The sequence below is a fragment of the Varanus komodoensis genome, unplaced genomic scaffold (genome assembly GCF_004798865.1).
Source record: "Varanus komodoensis strain SLA01 unplaced genomic scaffold, ASM479886v1 scaffold2, whole genome shotgun sequence".
In the NCBI taxonomy this organism is placed as follows: domain Eukaryota; kingdom Metazoa; phylum Chordata; class Lepidosauria; order Squamata; family Varanidae; genus Varanus; species Varanus komodoensis.
The window spans coordinates 20626466-20649390 of NW_025335568.1; the positions used below are offsets into that span (position 1 = coordinate 20626466).

The 22925-nt window shown below is 43.4% G+C and overlaps 1 protein-coding gene across 1 annotated transcript in view; it reads right to left on the minus strand.

The window, feature by feature from the left end:
• The window catches only part of TACR3 (tachykinin receptor 3), a 40910-nt gene extending 36376 nt beyond the window's left edge, over window positions 1-4534 (minus strand). Inside the window, exon 1 of the mRNA XM_044428502.1 lies at window positions 4089-4534. Within this exon, the coding sequence (XP_044284437.1) occupies window positions 4089-4534 (446 nt within the window). The remainder of the gene's footprint in view (window positions 1-4088) is intronic.
• Between the last annotated feature and the right edge of the window lie 18391 nt (window positions 4535-22925).

Sequence of the window (22925 nt, forward strand, 5' to 3'; positions counted from 1 at the left end):
CACTCTTCCAGCAGCTCCTTGGGAACAATAATTAATTTCTAACTAACTGGGAAGGGAAGTATATATAAACTGTATTTTTGACTCCTTCTGATCATTAATCTGACATAAATGACTAACAATGATCTTATGGCACCAGGATAACTTTTGTAGTGTTACTTACAAGGGAGATGAATGTGCATTTAAATGACGTCTGTTATTTACATGTGTGCATTGCTTTGAAGTAAGGCGGAACTTGCAAGACAACTGCATTCCAGTGTCACACACCTACCTGCTTCCCACAGCTGAGGTTAGCTACTCATCTGTGAAGATCTGACAGTATAACCACATTAGGAACTCTGAACTGCAGAACTTGATGGATTTTTGTCTAATCCCACACTTCAGTTCTTTTGTTCTCTATTCATTTCAGCATTGCAAAGGTGCTTTAAAAAAGTCATGCAGGCATTCAGCAACACAGAGCTAGAGTTCCACTACAGTAAAAGTCACTTCAATTATGGGTGACTTTACAGGGCCCTTGTTTAGGAAAAATGTAACTGTAGGTATATTTAGGGAAGTTGAATGTTTTACAAGACTCTGATAGTGCTGAAACCAGTGGAAAACTTGTTGATTGAGTACTTATTTCAATGTAATGTTGGCATCTCTTAACACAGCTCATATCTGCCTACACTTCAGTCTCACTAACCCATCACTCCTCTTAATGAACCACATATTAACAAAAGAAGATGAAGTGTTCATTGAATAATGAAGCCATGGAACATATTGTATCATGATGTTGCAATGTCTAACTGCACCAGTCTTTCAAAAGAAGAGGTGAAAGGTACAATACGAGTAAATGTGTAGCTATCAAGTATTTCTCCATCCTGTTGAGAGGATCAGAGTGGTGTATATTCTTCCCCTTCTCTGAGCCACACAACAACTGTTTGAGGAAGGCTAGGATGAGTGATCACCCAGTAAACTTCACAGCCAAGCATGGATTTAAACCAGTCCTAGTCTGATGCTTTACACACAGTGCCTTGTACAGAGGTGACATTCCAGGTCCAGCACATGTCTCTGGAATAATAAAAGCCTGCCTCTTAGCATGTATAAAACACATCCCCCTACATGATGGAACATCAGCATATGTTAACATCCATTCCAGAAACATCCTTGCAGCAAATTCAAAAGCTTGCCTCTGAGCACAAATAGAATGCACGTTCCTTATTAAGTTACTTATTATGGAATAAAGACAGCACACTTTCAACACTCAATTTCTGGAAACCCTTCCAGATTTTTGAAAGCAGGTACACCTTCCTGACTCCTCTCATTTTAAAATCAGTAAAGCAAAGCATCACAGCATTCATTATGTCCTGTTTGCCAATGGGTGTTTCCAGGCTCCCAGCACTACTGATCCAAAGGTCTTGCCCAAAATGCCATTCTATCTTTTCCTCCTGGAAGGATGTTGTGTGACAAAAAACAAAGATGGAAAAGCTGTACAAAAACACACGTGGGGAAGAGGATGGCAACTGGACCTGGAGGTGTTTGAGGCAGGGTAATTGCCCAGTAAAAGCCCTAGTGGGAAGCTGACCCTCAGATCCTAATGCAACTCAAATGATTACAGACACTTCCGGCTACAATCCTATATTCAGTTCATAGAAACATAGAAACAGAGGGGGTCAGAAGGGGCCTCCCGGGCCATCTAGTCTGACCTCTGGCACCAGCCGGCTCCGCTCACAACATGCCCACCATGTCCAGCCTATCCTTGAACACCCACACCGATGGGGCCTCAATGACCTCTCATGGAAGGCCATTCCACACCCTCAGGGTCCTAACTGTCAGGAAGTGCTTCCTGGCATCCAAATGGAACCTTGGCTCCCTGAGCTTTGCTCCATCGGAGTGTGTCCTGCCTTCCTCTGCAGGGGAGAACAGGCCTCTATCCATCTCCATGTGACATCCCCTCACATACCTGTATGTTGCCAACATATCCCCTCTGAGTCTCCTCTTCTCCAGGCTGAAGAGACCCACTTCCTTCAGTCTCGTCTCATACAGCATCCCCTGCAAACTGACCACCAACCTTGTGGCCCTATGCTGCACTGACTCCAACCTGGCTATATCCTTTCTGTAATGAGGGGCCCAAAACTGAACACAATACTCCAGTTGCGGGCATACCTGAGTTGTGCAGAAAGGTAGTAATACCTCTCTTGATCTAGAAGCCACACTTCTGGCTATGCAACCAAGGGTGGTGTTCGCCCTCTTGACCACCGCATCACACTGCTGACTCATGTTTAGCCTGCAGTCAACCAGTACCCCAAGGTCCCTTTCACAAGTGCTGCTCTCCAGCCACTTGTCACCTAAGCTGTACTTATGACAGCTATTCCTATGCCCCAAGTGCAAGATCTTGCACTTATCCACATTGAACGCCATCCTGTTGTCTCCTGCCCACTTCCATAGTCTGTCCAGATCCTTTTGGATCTGGAGTACCTGCTCCTCAGTTGTGGCCACTGCTCCAGTTTTAGTGTTGTCTGTGAATTTGATTAGCAGACTGTTCACCCCTTCTTCCATGTCGTTAATGAAAAGATTAAACAGGATCAGCCCCAGGACAGAGCCCTGGGGGACCCCGCTTGTCACTGGCCGCCATCCCGATGATTCCCCACTAATGGTTACCTTCCGCTTTCGGTCAGTCAACCATGCCCTAATCCACCGGACAGTGCTTTGGTGTATCCCAAAACTCCTCAGTTTCTCCACCAGGATATCATGGGGCACTTTGTCAAAGGCCTTGCTGAAATCCAGGTATACCACATCCACTGCATCCCCTCCATCTAGCCATCTTGAAACCTTGTCATAGAATTCCACAAGGTTTGTCTGGCAGGACCTGTTTCTGTGGAAGCCGTGTTGTGTGGCGTCAGCCTCCTTTCCCTATCTAGCATCACTAGATCTCTCTCTATTATGAGCTTTTCCATTGTTTTTCCTACAATGGATGTAAGGCTAACCGATCTTACTTCAATGGGAATAAAACTAGAGAAGTTAATGGGATTGATCTCTGAGTGCACATGCATATGATTGTGCATTAAAGCTGTCTAACTAAGCCGAAGCCAAAAGGATGGATGGATTCAGCCTCCTGCATAAGCTGAATCCTCAGAATATTTAAGGCATCAGAAGTGACTTTCATGAATGCTGGTAGGTGTTTTGCCTTGAACATTGTAACAATTTCATGGCAGGAGACCCAGGGAAGGGATGAACTTAAGCTAAACAAATGTCAATGGAGGAGAAAAGAAAAAGCAGAGTTGGTTTATGACAACTTTCCCCAACCTGGAATACCACACTACAATTCCTACCTTCCCCAGCCAGCATGGCGAGGATAAGCTTCCTAAAATGCAGTTGGGAGAAAGCAACCCCCTCTCTGGAGATGGAGCTTTCTCAGCGCTGCTAAAATAGAATGAACAAAAGAAAACAGAGAGAAGAGGGAAATTTGAACAGGTTTATCTGCTCACGAGATCGGTTCGCATGATCAGAGCAGACTCTGTGGAAGTGAGAGAGGGGGGTCGTTAGTGAGCATGCCAGGAGGCGAATGAAACCATTTGGGAATGAAGGAAACCATCAGCCCCAAAAGAAGGGACACAGAAAGACACATTTAGCGCAAGAGGATAGCTGAAAAGAAGAGCAAAGCAAAGCGCTAGTGTGGGCACGCGTGCATGCATAAAGTGACAGGGGATAGGCCTGAGGATGGCTAAAACCTGCGGTGCTTACATGGATCCTCCCTGGACTAAGGCAATATACCTTTGAATCAATATACTTTGACTCGTCAAGGTCCTGGGAAGAACAACAGGGGCAGGTTTTGTCCTGTACGCTTCGCCTAGAGGCACGTGGCCAGCTGCAGTTAGGAAAGAAGCCACTAGACTGAGCAAACAGCCCTTGGGGACAGGTGCGCCAAGACAGCCTCTCTGCTCTTAGCTGGAAAAGGCGACTAAAGGCGCAGCGATACGGTTACGGTCCGTTCGCCGTTCCAATGGGGAGGGGAGAAAATCCAACACGCAGAGCCCCAAGGACAAGCCAAGATGCTTGCGAGGCCCCGTCCGAGCAGACGACGGGACGGCGCATACCCAACAGCCCCTCACCTGTCCACGGCAATCACGGTCATGGAGTAGATGCTGGCGAAGACGGCAGTGATGGGGAAGAAGTTCTGGAAGCGGCAGTAGGCCTCGCCAAAGTACCATTCGCCGTGGAGCGCGTAGATGAAATTGATCAGCGTGTTGAAAGCGGCCACGGAGGCGTCGGAGAAAGCCAAGTTGACCAGGAAGTAGTTGGTCACCGTCCTCATGCGCTTGTGGGCCAGGATGATCCAGATCACCACCACGTTGCCGAAGACGGCCACGGCCACCACCACGCCGTACGCCAAGGACCAGAGCGCGATGCACCACGCCGGCTGCACGAACTGGTTGGAAAAGTTGGCGGCGGAGGGCGGCGGCGGCGGAGAGAAGTTGCCAGCTGGCGGGGACAAGCCCTCGCTCCCGTTGTCGCCGGGCTCGGCCCCGCTCCAGTTAGTCGTGGGGGTCGAAGTCATCTCGGAGCCCTTCGGGGAGCTTTTCTCCCAGCGCCGACGGGCAATCCCTCCTGCCCGCTGGACCGGGGGAAGGGGAGAGCGCGCCCGAAGCGATACGCGCGGAGTTGGAGAGCGCGCGCGCCTGGGCGCGTTTATCTGCTCTGATCGGGAATGCTTCAGGAAAAAAAAAAAGGGGGGGGGGAATCAGAAGCCGAATCCACTCTTATAGGCGTCTGTGGACCCCACGTCAGGGCTGGTGGACTCCATAGGCTGGTAAGATTTCTCTCTCTTCCCTCCTCCCCCTCCCTGCACGCCACTTTCCTCCTTCATGCGGTCCCTCCTCTGAGCTAACGTTGGCCAACAGCCTGCGCTTCCCGTGTCCGTGAAGGATAAAATGATCGCGGGGTGGGGGGGATCAGTGCACCGAACGGCAGCGCAAAAACTCCCTTCTGAATTTACATCTCTGTTCCGTGGGGGCGGGGGAAGTAGGATGGGCAGAGAGTAGATTCGGTGCTTTGGGATCGACTAGAGCACTGCTTTCCCTGGCTGGACCAGTTGCAAAAGACACAAAGAATGTTGAGCCCAGGGGTTTTGTTTGGACGGATACCAGAACTAAACCAAGGTACCCGCCCATTCTTCCCACGGAAATCCACTCTTTTACTCCAAGTTTTCTTAATTCCAGCAATGGGAGGTGGGCGAGTTGCTGTTGCTAAAATAACTTGGAGGTTCGCTCTTGCCTTTCCTTTTTTGGGCACCCCTGCATGATATGCCTTAGCAGGCACTTTTTGCACGCTGCCCTTCATCCACAGGATGCTTTGGTGAGGTCCCCGTCCTTTCTAACACTGCATGTAGTCATGGAATGATTATGGCGAATTTCCCCAGTCTTTTAGCCGTGCATTTCTCCTCCCCTTCCATATACTTTTAAAAATGGACAAGCAAGCAAAGTATTTGTAATACCCAATCCTAGACATGCATGCTGAAAAGTAATCACACCTTGTTCTAGTAAGTGGATATATTAATTATTGGCAAAAGAATCTGCTTGGTTCAGTTCTAGTGATGGAAATGCCAGCCACTGAAGGATTGGTACAGCCTGTTGTTACAGAATTGCAAGTAACATGCATCAATTTCACAGACTAAAATAGGAGAAATCAGCTTTGATTGGTTTGTGGCTGTTTATTCAGACTTTGTTCAAAAGTACAGAGCCATTCAACTACAGTCCTAGTCTTCAGGTTTTCTTCTTCTTGTTATTGTTTTCTAACAATCATGCTAATGTATTTCCTGAGCTGGGCTTGAAGTCTGCTGCATGTTATTTATTTATTTATAGCATTTTTATGCTGCCCCCATTGCAGAAAGCCTTGCACCATCTAATTGTTTAACCCACTGAAACCTCAGGGGAAGCTTCCATTCATTTTTCATGGCTCTCCACCCTGCGGTGATTAGGACAGTCAAGGTAGGAAGTGATCTTCTTCTGAGAGATATTAAAAGAAAGCTTCTGTCTTCCCCTGTTATTGTTCAACCTGTAGCTGCTAAATAAGAGAAGGAAGCATGATTTCTTTAGTGCATGCTTTGAACAAAGAGGGCTGCAGGCATTAGAAAGAACATTTACTATTCACTGGACTGCACACACTACATTTGTCATCACTGGCTCTTTCATCAGTCTTCCTGACTTTGGATGAAGGTCTGTACATTTTCATTTCATTGACTTAGGCTAGTTCACAATTGGCACACACAATATTAGGAGGCATCAGGAACTGGTTCAGGCAGTAAGATTGCCAACTGACCAGTGATCTGCCCTGTCTTTGGGAAAATGGCACCATCTTGCTGTACAAATATCAGCAGCTGAAGCATTTCACGGCTCCTTTAAAAGAATGCAAACCCCACATCAGTACACCACTAATAACAAAAGCATAACCTGTTACATTTTAGCTTCCACTTTCATCAGTCATGAAGCATTATGGAGCATCAAGTCAAGTGCTTCATAGGTCTTGTGATTCAATTTGTGTAAGCTGTTGAAGCTTGTTAAATTTGTGCTAGAGCTTGTGGTGTACCAGAGCCTGTGGGCTTTTATTTATTATTTATAAATAAAATATCCCCCCTTTTTCTTTTTAAAGAGCTCAGCGTGGCTTTGGTTGTGCTGAGAGTCTGTGACTGGCCCAAATCTACCCAGTTGGCTCCTTGGCTGAGCAGGGACTAGAACCAAGATTTTCTGAGTACCAGACCTGTAATCTTAGCCACTATACTACCCTGGCTCTGCAACAGTGGCAGAGTGGAGCTATAAAAAACCCATATCTTTGTCTTTGTCTTTCTTTCTTGGCCTGAGGAGAGAAATTGACCTCTCATCCATCTAGGCAACTTTGGAGAGCCATGAGGCATTGCTATTGCTGGCCTATTCAGGGAATGAACACAGCCACAGAGAAAGGGAGTAGAAGCTTTATTTTGCTTGCTGATTTCGCATCCCTATACTGTCATTCTGTTGAATAAACCATGCATCATCTATGACACAGGTGGTTTAATTTTTTCCTAAGTATCCTCAAATCAGAAGGGAGGTGCCTTCACTAGACCAGGCCCTTGGGGTTACCCCACAATTCTTTGCATTGCAACAAGTTTCAATATATTGTTGCTGTGCAAATCCATTTCTCCCCAGCTAGTGGGAGAATTGCAGTTAAGCCTACGGGGAAGTCTCAAGAGGGATGGCAGATTACGTCAGTATCCCTGCTAATTAAAAAGAAAAGTTCCAGTATACTCTCCCTATGAACTCTGACTATACTACACTATCGACTGTTTCCCCCATTGCACTGGGTTTTCCGACCTCTCATCATCCTGGTTGCTGATGGCCATGTGGTGCAAAGTAAGATGCTTCCAGGGAACAGTAATTTTCCTCCAGCTCCAGAACAGGACCTCTAAAAAGCAGCAGCTGGAACCCAGGTAACTATAGTGTCTAACTCTCCCCTCTCTGTACTTATGTCTACCTACCCTATTTTTAAATAAACTTGTTATCTATTGGTTGTACCTTAATTTCTTCTTATTAGCATTGGCTGTCTGGGATGCCTCTTTTCAAGCAGCAAGGCACCTCATAAGTAAATCATCGCTTGGTAATGACTGCATAGCATATTGCTGCTAAAGGTGGAAAAGGTGGCATCCACGCATGTTAAACAAAGGCAGGAGACCACACGTATGAATCTTTAGCTGTAATATAAGCAGTGATCAGAGGCTAGGGGATAGAAGTTGATTACCAATTAGAAAAGAAACAGCAATTACAAATCCTTTTGAACTAATCATTAATTATTATAGCCTTGAGGAATGAGCTAAAGTTTAGAAAGAAAGACTGACATCTGAATTGATGCCCCCCCCTTGTGTGTGTGTGTGTGTGTGTGTGTGTGTGTGTGTGATCAATTTAATACCACATAACTCCACTGATTACATTATGGGATGGACTAGTCTCCTTATTAAATATCCTCTCATCTACCTCCATTCTATAAGACTGAGCCCAAACCAACTTACAGCATCTCAAATGAATGTATCACTATTCAGTTTAATACACATTAAGTAATTGCAAGCTTAGCTACCATAGCAATGTCTGTGGCTCTATGGGTGATAGAATCAGTAAATTGCGAGGGAACTGAAGCAGCTATATAAAACAGTAACACCAATAGTAAACAATCAAATCCAGCCATTTTAAGACCCTTAAGGAAACCGAATAAAGCTGAATAAAAAATGCAAGGCAAAACCGATTTGCACTGTGTGTGAGTGCATGCAACTGGCAGGCACCCACACTTCTTAGCCATGGCAACCTTCCTTTTTCCTCAGACCTGGGTCTCCTCTTGCCATTCCTTCATCAGATCTCACCTGTGGAAGTACAAATTGTCAGTCCTCTGTGAGCACCCACCACCCAGGAACACCCGGTCCCTCTCTACCGAACAAACTCTTCCAACCGTTTTTGTCAGATTCCAGGGTCGGAGCAAGTCTGGGCAAATGACAATTTTCAGGCCCTTCCTGTTACTCTGTCACCAGATGCCCCTCCTTTATGCTTGCATCCCAGGGAAATAATTCCAATGGGCATAAATGCAAGAAAGACTAAGGGTGACCGTCTCGGACAGTGAAAAGGAAGAGGCATTGGCCTGGAGATCCATTTTGCTGGAACCTCTGAGGAACAGGACTGTACAAGGAATCTGTGTGTGGTTTGCATCACTCATTTCCTAGTGATGAAATGAGTTATCATGGCAACTGTCAAGTGGACTCTGTGGCTTAAAACTGAAAGCTTTGAATGAGAAGATTGAACAGGGATGGTGCCACCGAGGGCCTAATTTAAACATGGCCTCAATTATCAAATTTACTTGGTATCAGTGCTAAGATTCTATTGTAGGAGATATTCTGTTCAGAGATCTGCTTTGTACGGGTGACTCCAGCTAAAGAAAATTTAGTTCCTGGTAGCATTATTTCCCAGACAGAATTCTACAGAGCAGGGATAGGGAATTTGTGACCTTCCAGATAGGCTTCAGGGCTAGAAAGGTTCCCAATGTCTGGAAGGCCAAATGTTCCTTTCCCCTGCAATAGAACTCTAGGCTGACACTGGCAGTTCCCCTCTGCAAGGGTGGTGAGCTGATTGCCAAAGGCTAATGGAAGCCAAGGGACTCCTGGGGCTTTGTGGAGTTTCCAGTGGGTATTACTGGCAATTCTGATGAAACGCAGAGACAACTTAGGCAGTTGACACCTTTCCCAAGCATCTGCTCCCATAAAATAGAGTCCAGCTACCTTCGTAGCTTACTGAAGAACTTGGAATGTTGAGACAGCTGAGAAACAGCTAGAAGCTGGTGGTGAAAAATGCAAAGCAAATATGATCAAACACAAGTAAGACTTTATTATGAGCCTAACCTGTGATGGGTGTGACAATGGTGAAGTATTAGTATTTCCTCCATTGCCATCACAATGTTACATTGCCATCCAGCACATTTTGCTGCATGGTTCATAGCTGGCTTCAGTTCAGAAGTTTGCTGTGTCATGTTAATGAAATACTTGGACAATAAAATTACTGGAGTCCACTCTGTGATGCCACAGATATTGCAATACAGTTTCTAGATGTATCCACAGCACCATCTGGTCCACTTTTCTGTGATGAGGCTTGGTTGTTGTGGCTTGTGGATATTGGCAAGGTCTTTGAGGCATGCAACCTACTACCTTTGTAACTGATTCTTGCAATTCTTTATTGGTTGACTTGCAGGGTATTGATCGACTGCGTCAAGGATATCATTTTAAGGAGGCAACTTATCATTGAAAAGAGGCAACTCCTCTTTTAAAAAAACTAAAGATTCTAGCAATTACACGTATATGATTTCTGGGCAAAGTAGTCAAGCTGGTGGGTTCTTTACAGATCCAGGCTCTCTTAAGCAAGGTGGATTATGTGGAGAACCTTTTTGGCCCAGTTTTGGTACAGAAACTGCATTGGTCATCCTGATGGACCACCTATGCGATGTGAGAGGAAGAGGGAATGGGTTCTGTTGATTTTCCTAGATCTCTTGGTAGTCTTTGATACCCTCAAACATGTGGTTCTCCTGGATTTACCCTGTGATATGCAATTCAGGGACACAATGATTGGTTGATTCTGCCCCTACTTGAAGAATTTTTTTTCCCCAGATGGTAGTGTTGGGGAGATTGGAACATGTGCTATGGGATTGTTTGGGGAACTATCTCTTAGCCTGTTAAATATTTATATGAATCTAGTAGGAGAGGTCATCTAGATACTGGAGATGAAGTGGCATCAGTATGCTGATGACATCCTGCTCTATTTCTCCTGATTCTCCGAACTGGGTGATGATGTGAAAGTGCTGAAGCTTGGACTCAATGAGACAGGGCTGTGTGTGATTAGTTCCCAGTTTCAGGAAGATTCACCATGTCTTGAATGGGTTTGAACTCCTGAAAGATCAGATATGCAGTTTGGGGGTGCCACAATCCATCTTTATCACTAAAACTCTTAAGTGTTACAGAACACCATTTTTGAGCTAAGGTTGCCATACCAGCTACAACCAGACTGGGACAGGGATACCTTTGCCACAGTTATTTATGTCTTCTGGCTTTGGGTACTGCAACAGGGCTACTCTTGAAGATGGTTTGGAAATAATGTGGCTGTGAAAGTTGTAACAGGAACAGTTCACTTGACAGTACTAAAAGAACCGTATTGGCTGCCAGTTCATTTCCAAGCTCAGATCTTGGGGCTGAGGCTTGGACTGGGGCTGAGACTGGGGCTGGTGCCATGGATAGTTTGAGTCCTAAATACTACAGCTTCCATATAGCCGGAAGTACCTGATCTTGCCTAATCCTGGAAGCTAAGCAGGCTTGGTTGAAATCTGGATGGGTGACTTGGTATGTTGTACATCACCCAGAGAGGTTTGGCCATGGGTTGTATAGAAAAGTAATACTACTGCTACTACTTAAAGGAACATCTTTCTTGAGATCAAGCTGCAACCAGTGGATGTGGTGACCAAGAAGAGGCTTTTTCAGATGTGGTGGCCTACAGGTGGATGTTCCAATACTCGGTCCCCAAAGAAAGTTGCCTGGTTACTACTCCAAGTTAAATCTAACCCTTTTGGTGTTTTGCTTTTCAGTGGAAAGGGAGAAATTTTTGCTAGTAAATAAGCTAGATAAGGCCTGATATGGTTTGATTTTTTATTGCAAGCTGTTTTAATTCCCCTGTGTTGCATCCTTCAACCAAATGGCAGGTTAGGGAGCTCAAAGAGCTGTCTCTCTTGGCAGGTGTTTTGACAGAGGAAGAAATGCTTGCTCACTCGGAGCGCTTTCTACTGCCTCCAGATTTATCATTTGCTCATGTGTTTCATTCACAAATGTCCCTGAAATACCTTGATTGTTACGGCAGCCTATTTGCATTAAGCTATTCTCCTGAGCCCGCCAGCCCTACCTGGCTTCTGAATCAAGATTATTTCCATTGTATATAATTGTGAAGTTGTTCTCAGAAAAGCAGCTCAGAGTCCTACCACGTGGCTGCTTCTTTCCAGCTATTCTTGTATTTTTGTTTATTTTGAAATCTTTTTTCTTATCTAAAAGCCTTGGTAACCAAGATGCATTTTGGACAGCCTTGGGAGAAAGCAAAGAAACTCTGAATTTTTTTATTCATTCAAAACCATATTTAGGTCACCTGTAAGTATAGAACACTCCCAAGGATTTATGCAGGATAAAGAAATAAGCATTCCCTAAACAAGTGCAAGATAACGGATATTCAGTGAAATACTATAAAGGCAGAGAAACACCAATAAAACCTGCAGCTCACAAAGCAGACTGGTGAAAATGGGCAGGTTATCAGAGGCTTCCTGACCTGCAAGGAAAGGCCCTGATGGAGCTGATTCCAGAGATGTGGGGCTCCCACAGAAAAGGCCTCCTTCTCTGTACGCAACAGTATAGCTGTCCATGGCAGTGACTAACAGGTGAAAAGAGCCTCCTCCAGTGTCCTCAGAGTGGTCAGACTGGTGTTGGAGAAATGTCCCAGTGCAAAAATTAGTTTTCTTAGATCACGTCAAGTACATGGCCAACATCTTGCCCTAGGGTTGAAATAATCTGTGCTGCTCACCTGGAAGTGAGCAGGGCAATGGGAATCTCAGCCTAGTTCTCTTTGAATTATGAATTTTGCCTACATCAGAAGTGGGGAATCTTTTCTTTCTCTAAACTGTAGGTTGCTTTCCTCACAGATAATCTGTTGAAGGTTGAAGCATGCCGGAACAGGCTGGGACCAAGCTAATTGCAAACGGTACCACTCTACCCTCTCCTCCCCCCCCCGCCTCTTGGTCACCCCCTTTCTCTCTCTCTTTCGCACACCACCTCTTACTTCCTGGCACTGCCATCTCTCACTGCCTCCCCGTGTCTTCCACATGGAGTGGGGGCTGAAGGGGAAAGGTCAGATTGCACATGGTCCTCGTCTCCAGTTTTTCCCTGCAACAACCCATTGGGGTAGATCAGCCTGGGAGTCAGTGTCTGCTCCCAAGTCACCCAGTGAGCCTCATAGCTGATTGGTTACTAGAATCCGAATCTTCCCAGTTCCAGACCAAAAGTCTAACCAGGACACGACACTGATGCTGTTGCCACACTGAGTTGTATTGGAATATAAGAGCACCGAAATGGAAGGGGAGCAAGATCTTGAAACATCTTTAAAAATATGGATGAAGAGTTTATGCAGGATTGGGGAACACACAGGAAGAGACTTAAATAGGGGAGTCATGTGAGCAAAGCAAGACGAGAGATGAACAATTTTGGCAGCAATGTTCTGGAGAAACCTGAGGGATCCAAGGTGAGACAACAAGAGATCAGAGAGTGATGATTATGGCAGTGTAGGTGAGAGATGGCTCGGGCACAGGCCAGAGTCTTTGCCAAGGAGGACAAGGGGAGGCATATTTTTGCAGTGTTATAAAGGGAGAATGCTTTTGTGATAGACTAAATATGGAGAACGAAGGACAGATGGAGAACTCAAAGACAGAGCTAAGGCTACTTTACCCTCTCCTGCATTCCTCTCCTGCTGCGTTATTTCAAAGTGAGATGGGGATGCAGTCATGCATCTCTGTCACAATTGGTCATGTGCACACTCATTAGGGACCAGAACTTAGTCTGGCTAAGTGTGCATGGGATTGGGCTGTCCGTCAGAGCTGCCGTCGTTGGACCTAGCCACTTGCAGCTCTTCTGTCCTATCATGCTTATGCATGTTTTACACCGACCCAGAGAAACCCACTGACTCTTTTCCTTTCCTAGGACTGCTATTCTGAGAATACCTGACTCAGGGCTGGCTGGGGGTATAGAAACTGAAACATCTGGTGGGAGCCCGGATGGAGATAGCTGCTTAATCCAACAAACTAGTGCCACTGAAAACCAGGTATTCATGTGCTAATTTCACATGCTTGCTGGTTAGGTGAACAGGTTTTATTGAAGAGCAAAACATCTTTTTATTGATACAAGACAGACAATTCTAGAGGTTGTAGAGAAGGAAGGCAATTGTCAGATTCCTCTGGGACAATGACTTAAGAATATGCAGGCGGAATAGGCATTGATAAGGCAGAGCAAATAGTTCAGACAGTGCTGGGCTAATTGGATTGAAAATTAGTGGAGCTTTGTTCATCACTGAAATGTTCTGGCCTTTTCATGTAGTTAGAAACTCTGCACTTGGGAAAGAAAACTGGATGAATAAAAAAAAAAACATGAAATTATTAGCACTAGGGGTCCCTTTCTTTGTGTGACTGTGTTCAGAAATGAAGCTGTTTCTCAGAAGGAAGCAATTTGGGCATCAGAATATTTGCCTAGGAGGAAACGCTTCCCTGAATTGTCCTCAGTCTCTCAAAGTACTTCTGTGATCTCTTACTGTGCAAGCCAAATTCAAAGGAACATATGCTTTCCATGCACCGTCTTTTCCCTACAGACAAATATTTTCAGGTCAGCCTGAATGCTCTTCTCAAGGAATTCACATTCTGCATCCAGAAACACTGAATTCTGAGCCTTTCATGAATTATGCAGTTTGTGTAAATCTGAATGCTGCTTTCTTGTTTTGCATGATTTATTCTGTTGCTGCAAGTTATGGGAAAGGACAAGGTGCCATGCAGAGTGTTGAAGCTCCTTCCTTATCACTAGAAATTCTGCACAGTGCACCACCTATGACTGCCTGCTGGCTGTGGCATACTGGGAATTGTAGGCTCTTTTCTTTTAGGCAAAACATGCACAGGATTGCATATTAAGTCATCCTTCTGACTTTTCAAATTTCAGAAACTATTGTTTACATTTATTCATATGTGTCTTGAAAGCAGTAAGGGATAGGGTTAAGGTTTTAAAAAATGAACTGCGTTTCTTAGGAAAACTCAACTGTGTACCCATTATCATAATTTATTTTTATGTGCTGCTCAGTAAATGCATTATACATGCTGTCCTGGATATAATACTTCTGATGTGGGAGTGTCTAGTTTTTGCATGAAATGAAGACTTTGCTTTGAAAGGGCTATCTAATTTCACAGACATCACCACCAACTTGCTGATTCCATGGTGATCACTCAAGATGAAGCAGAGAGAAGAGCTGTCTCATTCGTCTGAGTTTGTTAAATGAAATAAAAAAGTACTAGGAGACTGTGTTGTTCAATGATGCTGAAAAGGCAATACTTTCATTGTTAGTCTTAAACAAAGAAAGATGAGCTTTGTTTTATTATTAGCTACTTGAATGATGTTGAAACTATTACAGTTCTTGGGAAGTCCTTGTGCAGCAGCATATTCACAGATAGAGTGACAAGTCAGCTGTGCAAAGTCCTGTTTCACCATCTGCTCCAGCAGCCTTTCACCAGTTAGCGGTTATGTCAAAGCTAGTTATTCTATGAGGTCTGGTTGCTGAAATCCCTGTCAAGTGAATCATGTGGATCCAGTGAAGACTCTGAGCTGCTCTTGTAGACCAGCATCTCACTCTGCATTCCTATCAGCATCACAATGTTTATCTGGACTGCACTGAACAGGGTGGGGGTGTCTTTCAATGCCCATGGAGATGTGCACCCTGATCTCTGTAGCCTTTGGCCATGTGTGCAATTAGAGGATCTATTACTGCCATAAGGATGTGCAATCTGAACTGTTTTCAGGTTTTCTGTCAGCACAGACATAGCAGTATTTTTTACTGGACTTCTTGCATTGGATTAATGGCCAAAAAGACAATCTGGAAACTAAAATTCCAGATTGGATCATATTTTGTTCCAACAACTCTTCCTTTGTGCTCATTTATGAGTTTCTGCTGTACGATATTTGACTGTCCTTTACTGCAGTGAGATTGTGTTTGATGACTCCAGAAATTGTTCAAATAGTTTAAGAATGACTTTTTTACAACTGTATGAATTACTAACCCTGTGCCTTTGCATTTTCCATGCATACTAAGATGCTGCCTGTCCATTTAGTAGCATCTGTTTGTTTGTGGGCAGTAGTAAAATCCCAGCATTAAGAATTTCTCACCACTGTATATAACTGTGCTTTTAACTATGTTTTTACCTGTGTGTCAAATGGCTACATTTCCCTTCTGGGTCTTAACTCATACATCTATAAATTGGGATTGGAAACTGGGGTTTTTGTTTACTTTTAGTTTGATACTTTAAATTTTTTCAATAAAACCTTCCAGCTCATAATTTCTTATCCATGTACCAACCCAGGCAAAATCAGTCATTCTTGAAAACAGGAGACTGCAGTGATAAACTGATGGTGTTTCCATGTGCCTGTGGGGTGACTGGTCAAACTCAGATTCCTAACCATAGGATACCATGGTATCGTTAGCCTTTTAAGTAGCTGGTAGGGGAAGCTTCAGTTTTGAAGCTCCCTTGCTTCCCTAGCAAGGCCTAGATTGAGCCAATGGTGTGTGCAGTTGGTGTAGCAGTTTTTATTATTAATTTAACTTATATACCAAAGCTCTCTGATCATTTTACCAAAGGGGATAAAATATAACAATAACATGCAATGCAAATATGATATGAAGAAAACATTAAAATTAATTCTATTATAGTGTGTAAGTGTGTGAGTGATATACATTATATTATTATAGTATTCAAATGTACATAATGTATAATATATGTGCTAATTAGTTAAGTAACTTGGGATCAACCAGGGTGGGGAGTGGAAAAAAGGGGTGGGGAAGACAGCTGCTATACCTCTTGCTTTGGCTTCCTCAAGCCAGCAAGACTCCGGAAATAGCAATTCATATGCCAAGCAACTTCCTCTCCATCCCGCTTTAGACACTTCTGTTAATTAGCATCTGAAGAAGCCAATCATTAATAGATCTGTATAATAAATACCATACAAGAGCATATCAAAAATGTTTTCTTTTATTAGCTTTATACATTATTCAGAGTAGATCAGGATCCCAGGAATGGGAAAGCGGGAAGAAGTGGGTTGCATTTTCTGTAATTATGATCTGATAATCTTTTCCTATTTTGTCTGGCAGATTTTCACTTATACGTTTTTCCTGCTCTGGTCTACATTGAATACTTAGGAAATGTCTACTAGATCAGCCATTGCTGTGCACTTGGAAAACAGTTTGTGTTTGTTTGACCTTCCTTTCATCAGATTCCAGAATGCCAAAGAGGCTTAGGAGGAAACTGATCTAGGAACTGATGGATCAGTCTGTAACCAGCCGTGTCAGTTTCACACACATTCAGTCGTGAATTGAATCTCTACATTAGCCTGCAGATCTTAAAGTACACGCAAAAGTCATGTTTACTTTCACATGCGGCTTTCCCTATTGTGTATTTCGTATATAACTTTTTCCAATATATAACTTTTAATATGCAATGTTCTCTAATGTATGTATTTTTATATTATTTATTTATTTATTTATTTATTAAAACATTTCTATGCCGCCCCTTGCCGAAGCCTCGGGGTGGCTTACAACACAATAAAATACAATAAAATACAAAAATAACAATATAAAATTAACAATATAAAATAAAGAACAATGTAAAAGAAGTCGCCCTGGCCAGATAAATAAGCAAATATTGTTAACAATTAAAATGACATTTAAATAAAAAGGTCTTCACCTGGCGCCGAAAAACAAATAACGATGGCGCCAGGCAGACCTCTCTGGGGAGCGCATTCCATAGATTGGGCGCCACCACAGAGAAAGCCCTCCTCCGAGTACCTACCCTCCTAATTTCTTTCATGGAGGGTTCCCGGAGAAGGGCTTCTCCCGCAGATCTCAAGGGGCGGCCGGGCATATATGGATGTAAGCGCTCCTTCAGGTAACCAGGACCCAAGCCGTTTAGGGCTTTATAGGTCATCACCAACACCTTGAATTGGGCCCGGACTTCAATGGGAAGCCAGTGAAGCTGATGGAGGACTGGAGTCATGTGAACATAACGCCCCGTCCCCATCAGCAACCTGGCAGCTCTATTTTGAACCAACTGAAGTATCCGGACCGTCTTCAAGGGTAGCCCCACATAGAGCATGTTACAGAAGTCAAGGTGGGAAGTCACCAGCGCGTGTGTCACCGTTGCCAGGCAGTCGTACTCCAGGTAGGGGCGCAGCTGATTAATCAGCCGAAGCTGAAGGAAAGCGCTCCTTGCCACTGCTGTCACCTGAGCTTCCAATGAAAGCTCCGGGTCGAGGAGCACTCCTAAGCTGACAGTGGCTTCACAAAATTCAGAAATGTGCACCATCCAGACAATGACAGTATTCCAACCTACATATCAGAGATGTGCAAATTAGCTTGTGTGTGTGTTGTTTTTTTTTAACAAGGTGTACTACATAATGTTCTTCTTGGACTTATTTAGTACAATGTGTACTAAATAATTTTCTTCCAAGCCTGTACTGACAATTTTTAAATAATTTGGCTTCGTCTAGAAGCAAATAGAGGGCAAATTAGCCAAAACAGGGAATCCATTTTCTCAGTCAAACAACTTAGATTAATCTTATTTAGGGGGGATAATGTTTCTTAGGTCACTGGATCCTTGCTTCAAATCAGCAGAAAAACAAGTCAAAAAATAAAGCCCAAAGTAATATACAAATATGGACAGGTCCTGTCCTCTGTGTCTTTTGTTCCTTTGTGATATGAGGCATGGTTTGGTATCTTGCAGAACGCAAAGGGGTAGGGAATCTCTCTCTCTCTCTCTCTCTCTCTCTCTCTCTCTCTCTCTCTCTCTCTCTCTCTCTCTCAGTTCTGATGTGGATTTTTTCCATAGAGAAATGGAAGAATCCATAAAAGAAACTGGGGGCATTCCCTGGACTGATGGAAATTAATAATTTGGCTTTTAGGGTGCAGTTCTATTGTCCCTGCTCTTGATGCATATAAGCCTATGAACCCAGAGGTATAAGTGCCCTGAATGAGGTGTGGTAGCAGCCATCTTCACCCTGATTTTTATCTAGACAACTGTTTTTGGCTTCTGGGAAAGGAAGAAGGCAAGCACACTGATAGGGATTGATGTCTCTTGACTGCAGCTTCCCTCCCCACCATTATCATGCACCCTTTTTTCCCCTACAGAGTATATTTGAAACTTGGTGGGGAGGCAGTCAACATGGTTCTTTCTGTGCTGACTGCAGAGGTGGCAGGCTGGACCTCAGCTTTCAGAGTCTCCCCTCCAGTATCACAGCATTGGGAAGCCCTTAACAGATTAGGCTTAAATGAATTTACACACTGCTGACTGTTTTGGGATTACATTCACTTTGCAGGAAAGAACTCTAGGCCTGCAACAACAAAGTTGCTCATTGTAACTGTTTCTAACGAAGAGCATTTTGCATCCAGACATGTGTTCAAATGTGTTGTCTGATAATGTCTGATAATGAAGTCCAAAGGCCCGGAAGGACCTTAATTGGAGGGTGAGATGATTTGAGGCAGGTAGAGAGAAGGCAGGAATTTTGATGTAGAAGTAGGATGGTTAAGTGGATACATTCTCTAAATTTAGTGAGTATAGCCAATGCAAGAACCTAATAGCTGATGATGGCACTGGATTGATTCTCAGGCATCATCTGATTTCCAGGATCAGGAGGCAGCTGGGATGTGAGGATCACCATTGCTTGAGATGCCTGCAAATCTCCCGAATTCATTATCAATCTTATCAGAGCAGGGGAAGCAGTGCCCGGCCCTAAGGGAACATAGCTTGAGTTTTCTAGTTCCTTACATATATTCCGGAGCCAAGCCCAAATCCTCTCTTACTTTGCCAAGTTGGCTTCACCTTTATGGATGACCTTGTTGATTTTTCAGGAGAGGAGACCAAATAGGGCTAAAATGAAAACATGGGCTTCCTGGGCAAAGTGGTAACAAATACAGCTTCTCCCGATTGCTACCATCTAGCAGACACCCACCCTGCTAGCCCCAACATCAGCTTGAAATGATGCTGGCAGAAAAATAGCTGGAGAAGGCTTAGCTTGTCATGGCTGCAAAATGAAGATTAGATCCATAGCTCCACTAAGTAAGAGTGTTCACTCATCAGGCCCAGGACTGTCAACACTGACTGGCAGCAGCTCTCCAGAGTTTTGGGCAGGATCTTTCCTAGCCCTACCTAGAGGCAGGGAATGGCACCTGGGACCCTTTAATTTTTGTCACTGTGATGGTGGGATGCAAAGGGATACAAGTGTTGTCATCAAATAGCAATTAGCCAATGAATGCAGCTGCTCTTTTCTGTTTCTGGCTTATGCAAATAAACAAATGTGTTTTCAGCTCATAGAGAGGTGTGTTAAGTTTAAATGCTGTTCCTTCTTCTTTAGCTGCTATTGTATTGCTTGCTATAATAACAAGCAAGAAATAGCTGCTAAATTCCTTCACATTTCCAATGTGTGTATGAGCAAGTATATTTTTCATCTATGGAAAAGAGAATACAATATGACATGTTACTTAATCCCCAGTTGACATTTTCCACTTCCTGACCAGCTCCTTAGAGTAAAAAGTAATTTTATCGTCAGGAATTGCAACACACACTGTCCTTAAAAAAGTAAAAAAGAATTAAGGCAAAGTCAGCCATGCGTTCACCTAAAGCTCTGGCATTGTGAAACTTTAATACTGTCCAACAGTTTCCACCTACCTTTTTGTTGTTATTAAAAATATTTTTCAAGTCAACAGCTCTTTTCTGAGTAGCACAGTGCATTTAGTTATCCAAATGCAGGCTTCACAGGAAAGACCTTCCAACTTTTGGGTAATAGTTCTGACAGACTCAGTCCTTGACAAACTCACATCAAACTAGATGGCACTTAAAAGAACTTTACCATGTTCTAGTGTGAGAGCCAGCATGGTGTAGTGGCTAGAATTTTGGGCTACGGAAATGGGGGAGAGACACTTGGGTTCAAATCCCCACCCTGCCATGAAGCTCACTGATGCACCTTGGGCCAGTCACTCTCTTTTAGCCTTACCACACCTTCCTCAACCTGATGCCCTCCAGGTATTTGTCAATTTCCTGCACTTCTGACCATTAGCCATGCTGTCTGGGGCTGATGGGAGTTTTCCTAAACAACTGGAGGGGAGCAGGTTGGAAAAACTGGCTGAATCTTCTGCACAAATTGGATGGGGAAGGAGAGAATATTGGGCAAGTTGCTGAACTCTTAAACTTAGGTACTCATAAAATAAAATAAGTTACAATGGGTCTGTGTCACAACTGTGATGGGAAAATACTCATCAATTGTGAACCAGAACCTGTTGAATTCAGAGGGACTATATCAGATACTTTCCAGGTCATTTTGGCTGTGTATGTGAAAAACTTCCATTATCAGACTCCTTGCAAGCGACTTAAAATGGATATACAGCATGTGAGTGGCTCCAATGTGACCAACATACTGTATCTGTTCAAATGCCAGTCACAGCCCTTCATGCTTTTTCCCTTTTTCAGATTTGTGACTTTGGGTTGACCCTGGACCCACAGTGGCCCCCCGGAGGATCGATGCAAACCCACAAGCAGGACACAAACACAATAGCCCATTCCAGATCATGTTCCCCAGCAAATGGTATTCAGAGAAAGACTCTCCTTCAACCTGGTTGTAAGATGGAGCGATCATGGCTACTAGCCACTGAAAAACTTATCCTGCAGGAATTTATCCAACCCCATTTTAAATTGGTGGTTAGTGCTACATCTGATGGCACCCCAAATTCTTGTATTAGAAAAGAGGAAGCTGTGCCTTCTGTTTTGCTTTAAGTAATCTCAGTATTTTAGTGTCACCAGGAAATTTGTCTACTGCACTGTTCACCCTTAATTCCAGATCATTTATGAATAAATAGAAAAGCTCTGAACCCAATACCGAGCTCTGGGGGAATGCAATATTTCTATCCCTCCACCAATTCTACATTCATTCATTCATTCATTTTTATATGCTACTTTCCACTAAGTTTTAAATTGCTGAACATACAATGGTATACCATTTATTAAAACTGTAATGCAATTTAATAAAAATCTACACAATAATGAACATATGAATTCATAGCAAAACTGAATACTCTGCTGTCCTAAAACTTTAATCAAATCCCTTCACATAGAAAATGTGAAGCCAGACTGAAGTGTTATTGTTGTGCAAGATGGATCTGTTTTTTTTTCTATAGGATTTTTTTTTTCTTGCTTAGCTATTTGATCTCTGCTCATAATAATGAGACCTAAAAACACTGGAAGGGATAAACACATCCAAGCTGTAAATCTAGTCATAAAGGTTCTAAGTGGGATCTAAACAATCTCCAACCTTCATTCTTATCCATATGACCACAGGCAGAAGAGAAATTTTGTCAGATTTATTCCAAATGAAGGATGGATGAATTTTTTGGTTTTGCTTTCCCCTTCACTTGATTGTTTGAAAATTTCAAATACAAACAACTTTGTGAATTTTGGAAAATTCTCATCTGAACCAGCTAAAACAATGTTTTCATCCACATGTACAGGCCAGGTAGGTATAGTTATTTCCAACATGGTGAGTCCGTGTTGTATTTGGCTTCCATGCAGCTGTTAAAGCATGTTCCACCCATTTTCCCCTCAGAGACTGTCTGAAAAATGTACCAACATAAATTCAACCCAAGGGTTTTAGGACCTAAACATCAACTGAAACAGAGTGAACTAAAAAAACACTTTTACATACCCTGTTCTAGACACTCGCCACAGCAGGCATCTGTGAGTTGGCCTTCTAAACACATGAACCACCATGTTCCAAGCTCTAAACATTATCATGAGTGAGACTACAAAATATTCACATATTGCTGAAGCAGTGCTTGTGTTTGATTTGTGCAACTTTCCTGTGTTAAATTTTGCACGAATTGCCTAATTTGCACACATTTTTCTGTAGACTGAATTACCTCTTGTTTCATCTATGCAGGACATTTGCTCAGATCTCACACTTGGTTGCTACTTGATTTGAACATGTTCCCATCTGAGTAAGCAAAGATCACAAAATGGACAAGAACTGGGTATGAGAGAAATAGTGAGACCGAGCATATTTTGCTTTGGAAACTTTCCTCTCGGACAGTCAGTTGCCCCTTTACAAATGTAGCATTTCTCATCAGAATGCTGAATCAGCAAGGTTTGTTGGATGAATATATATGTTGTTGTTTCTAATGCCAGAGCTCCCTAGTGTCTGATTGCTTCCTAAGAGAACACTTGTCAAGCCTACTTGAATTTAAAAGCTTTTCAGCATCACGAGAAAATGAAAGGAATACAAATGTGCAGCCTGATAATTATCCCTTCGAGCAGTCATTTATAGCAAAAATATACATGGCATCTTTGGACTAATGAGGGTGTAGATGTTTGACAAACTCTAAATTGATGAGGACTAGTCTAAATGGATTGTACTATGTTAAATGGCACTTTGTTTCATTGATATTGGTACTTTATTTTCAAACATTAGGATATTCAAAGGCACACTGGGAAGAAATTAATGGAAGTCTCTATTCTGCTAAGTAATGACCTATAAAGCCCTAAACGGCTTGGGTCCTGGTTACCTGAAGGAGCGCTTACATCCA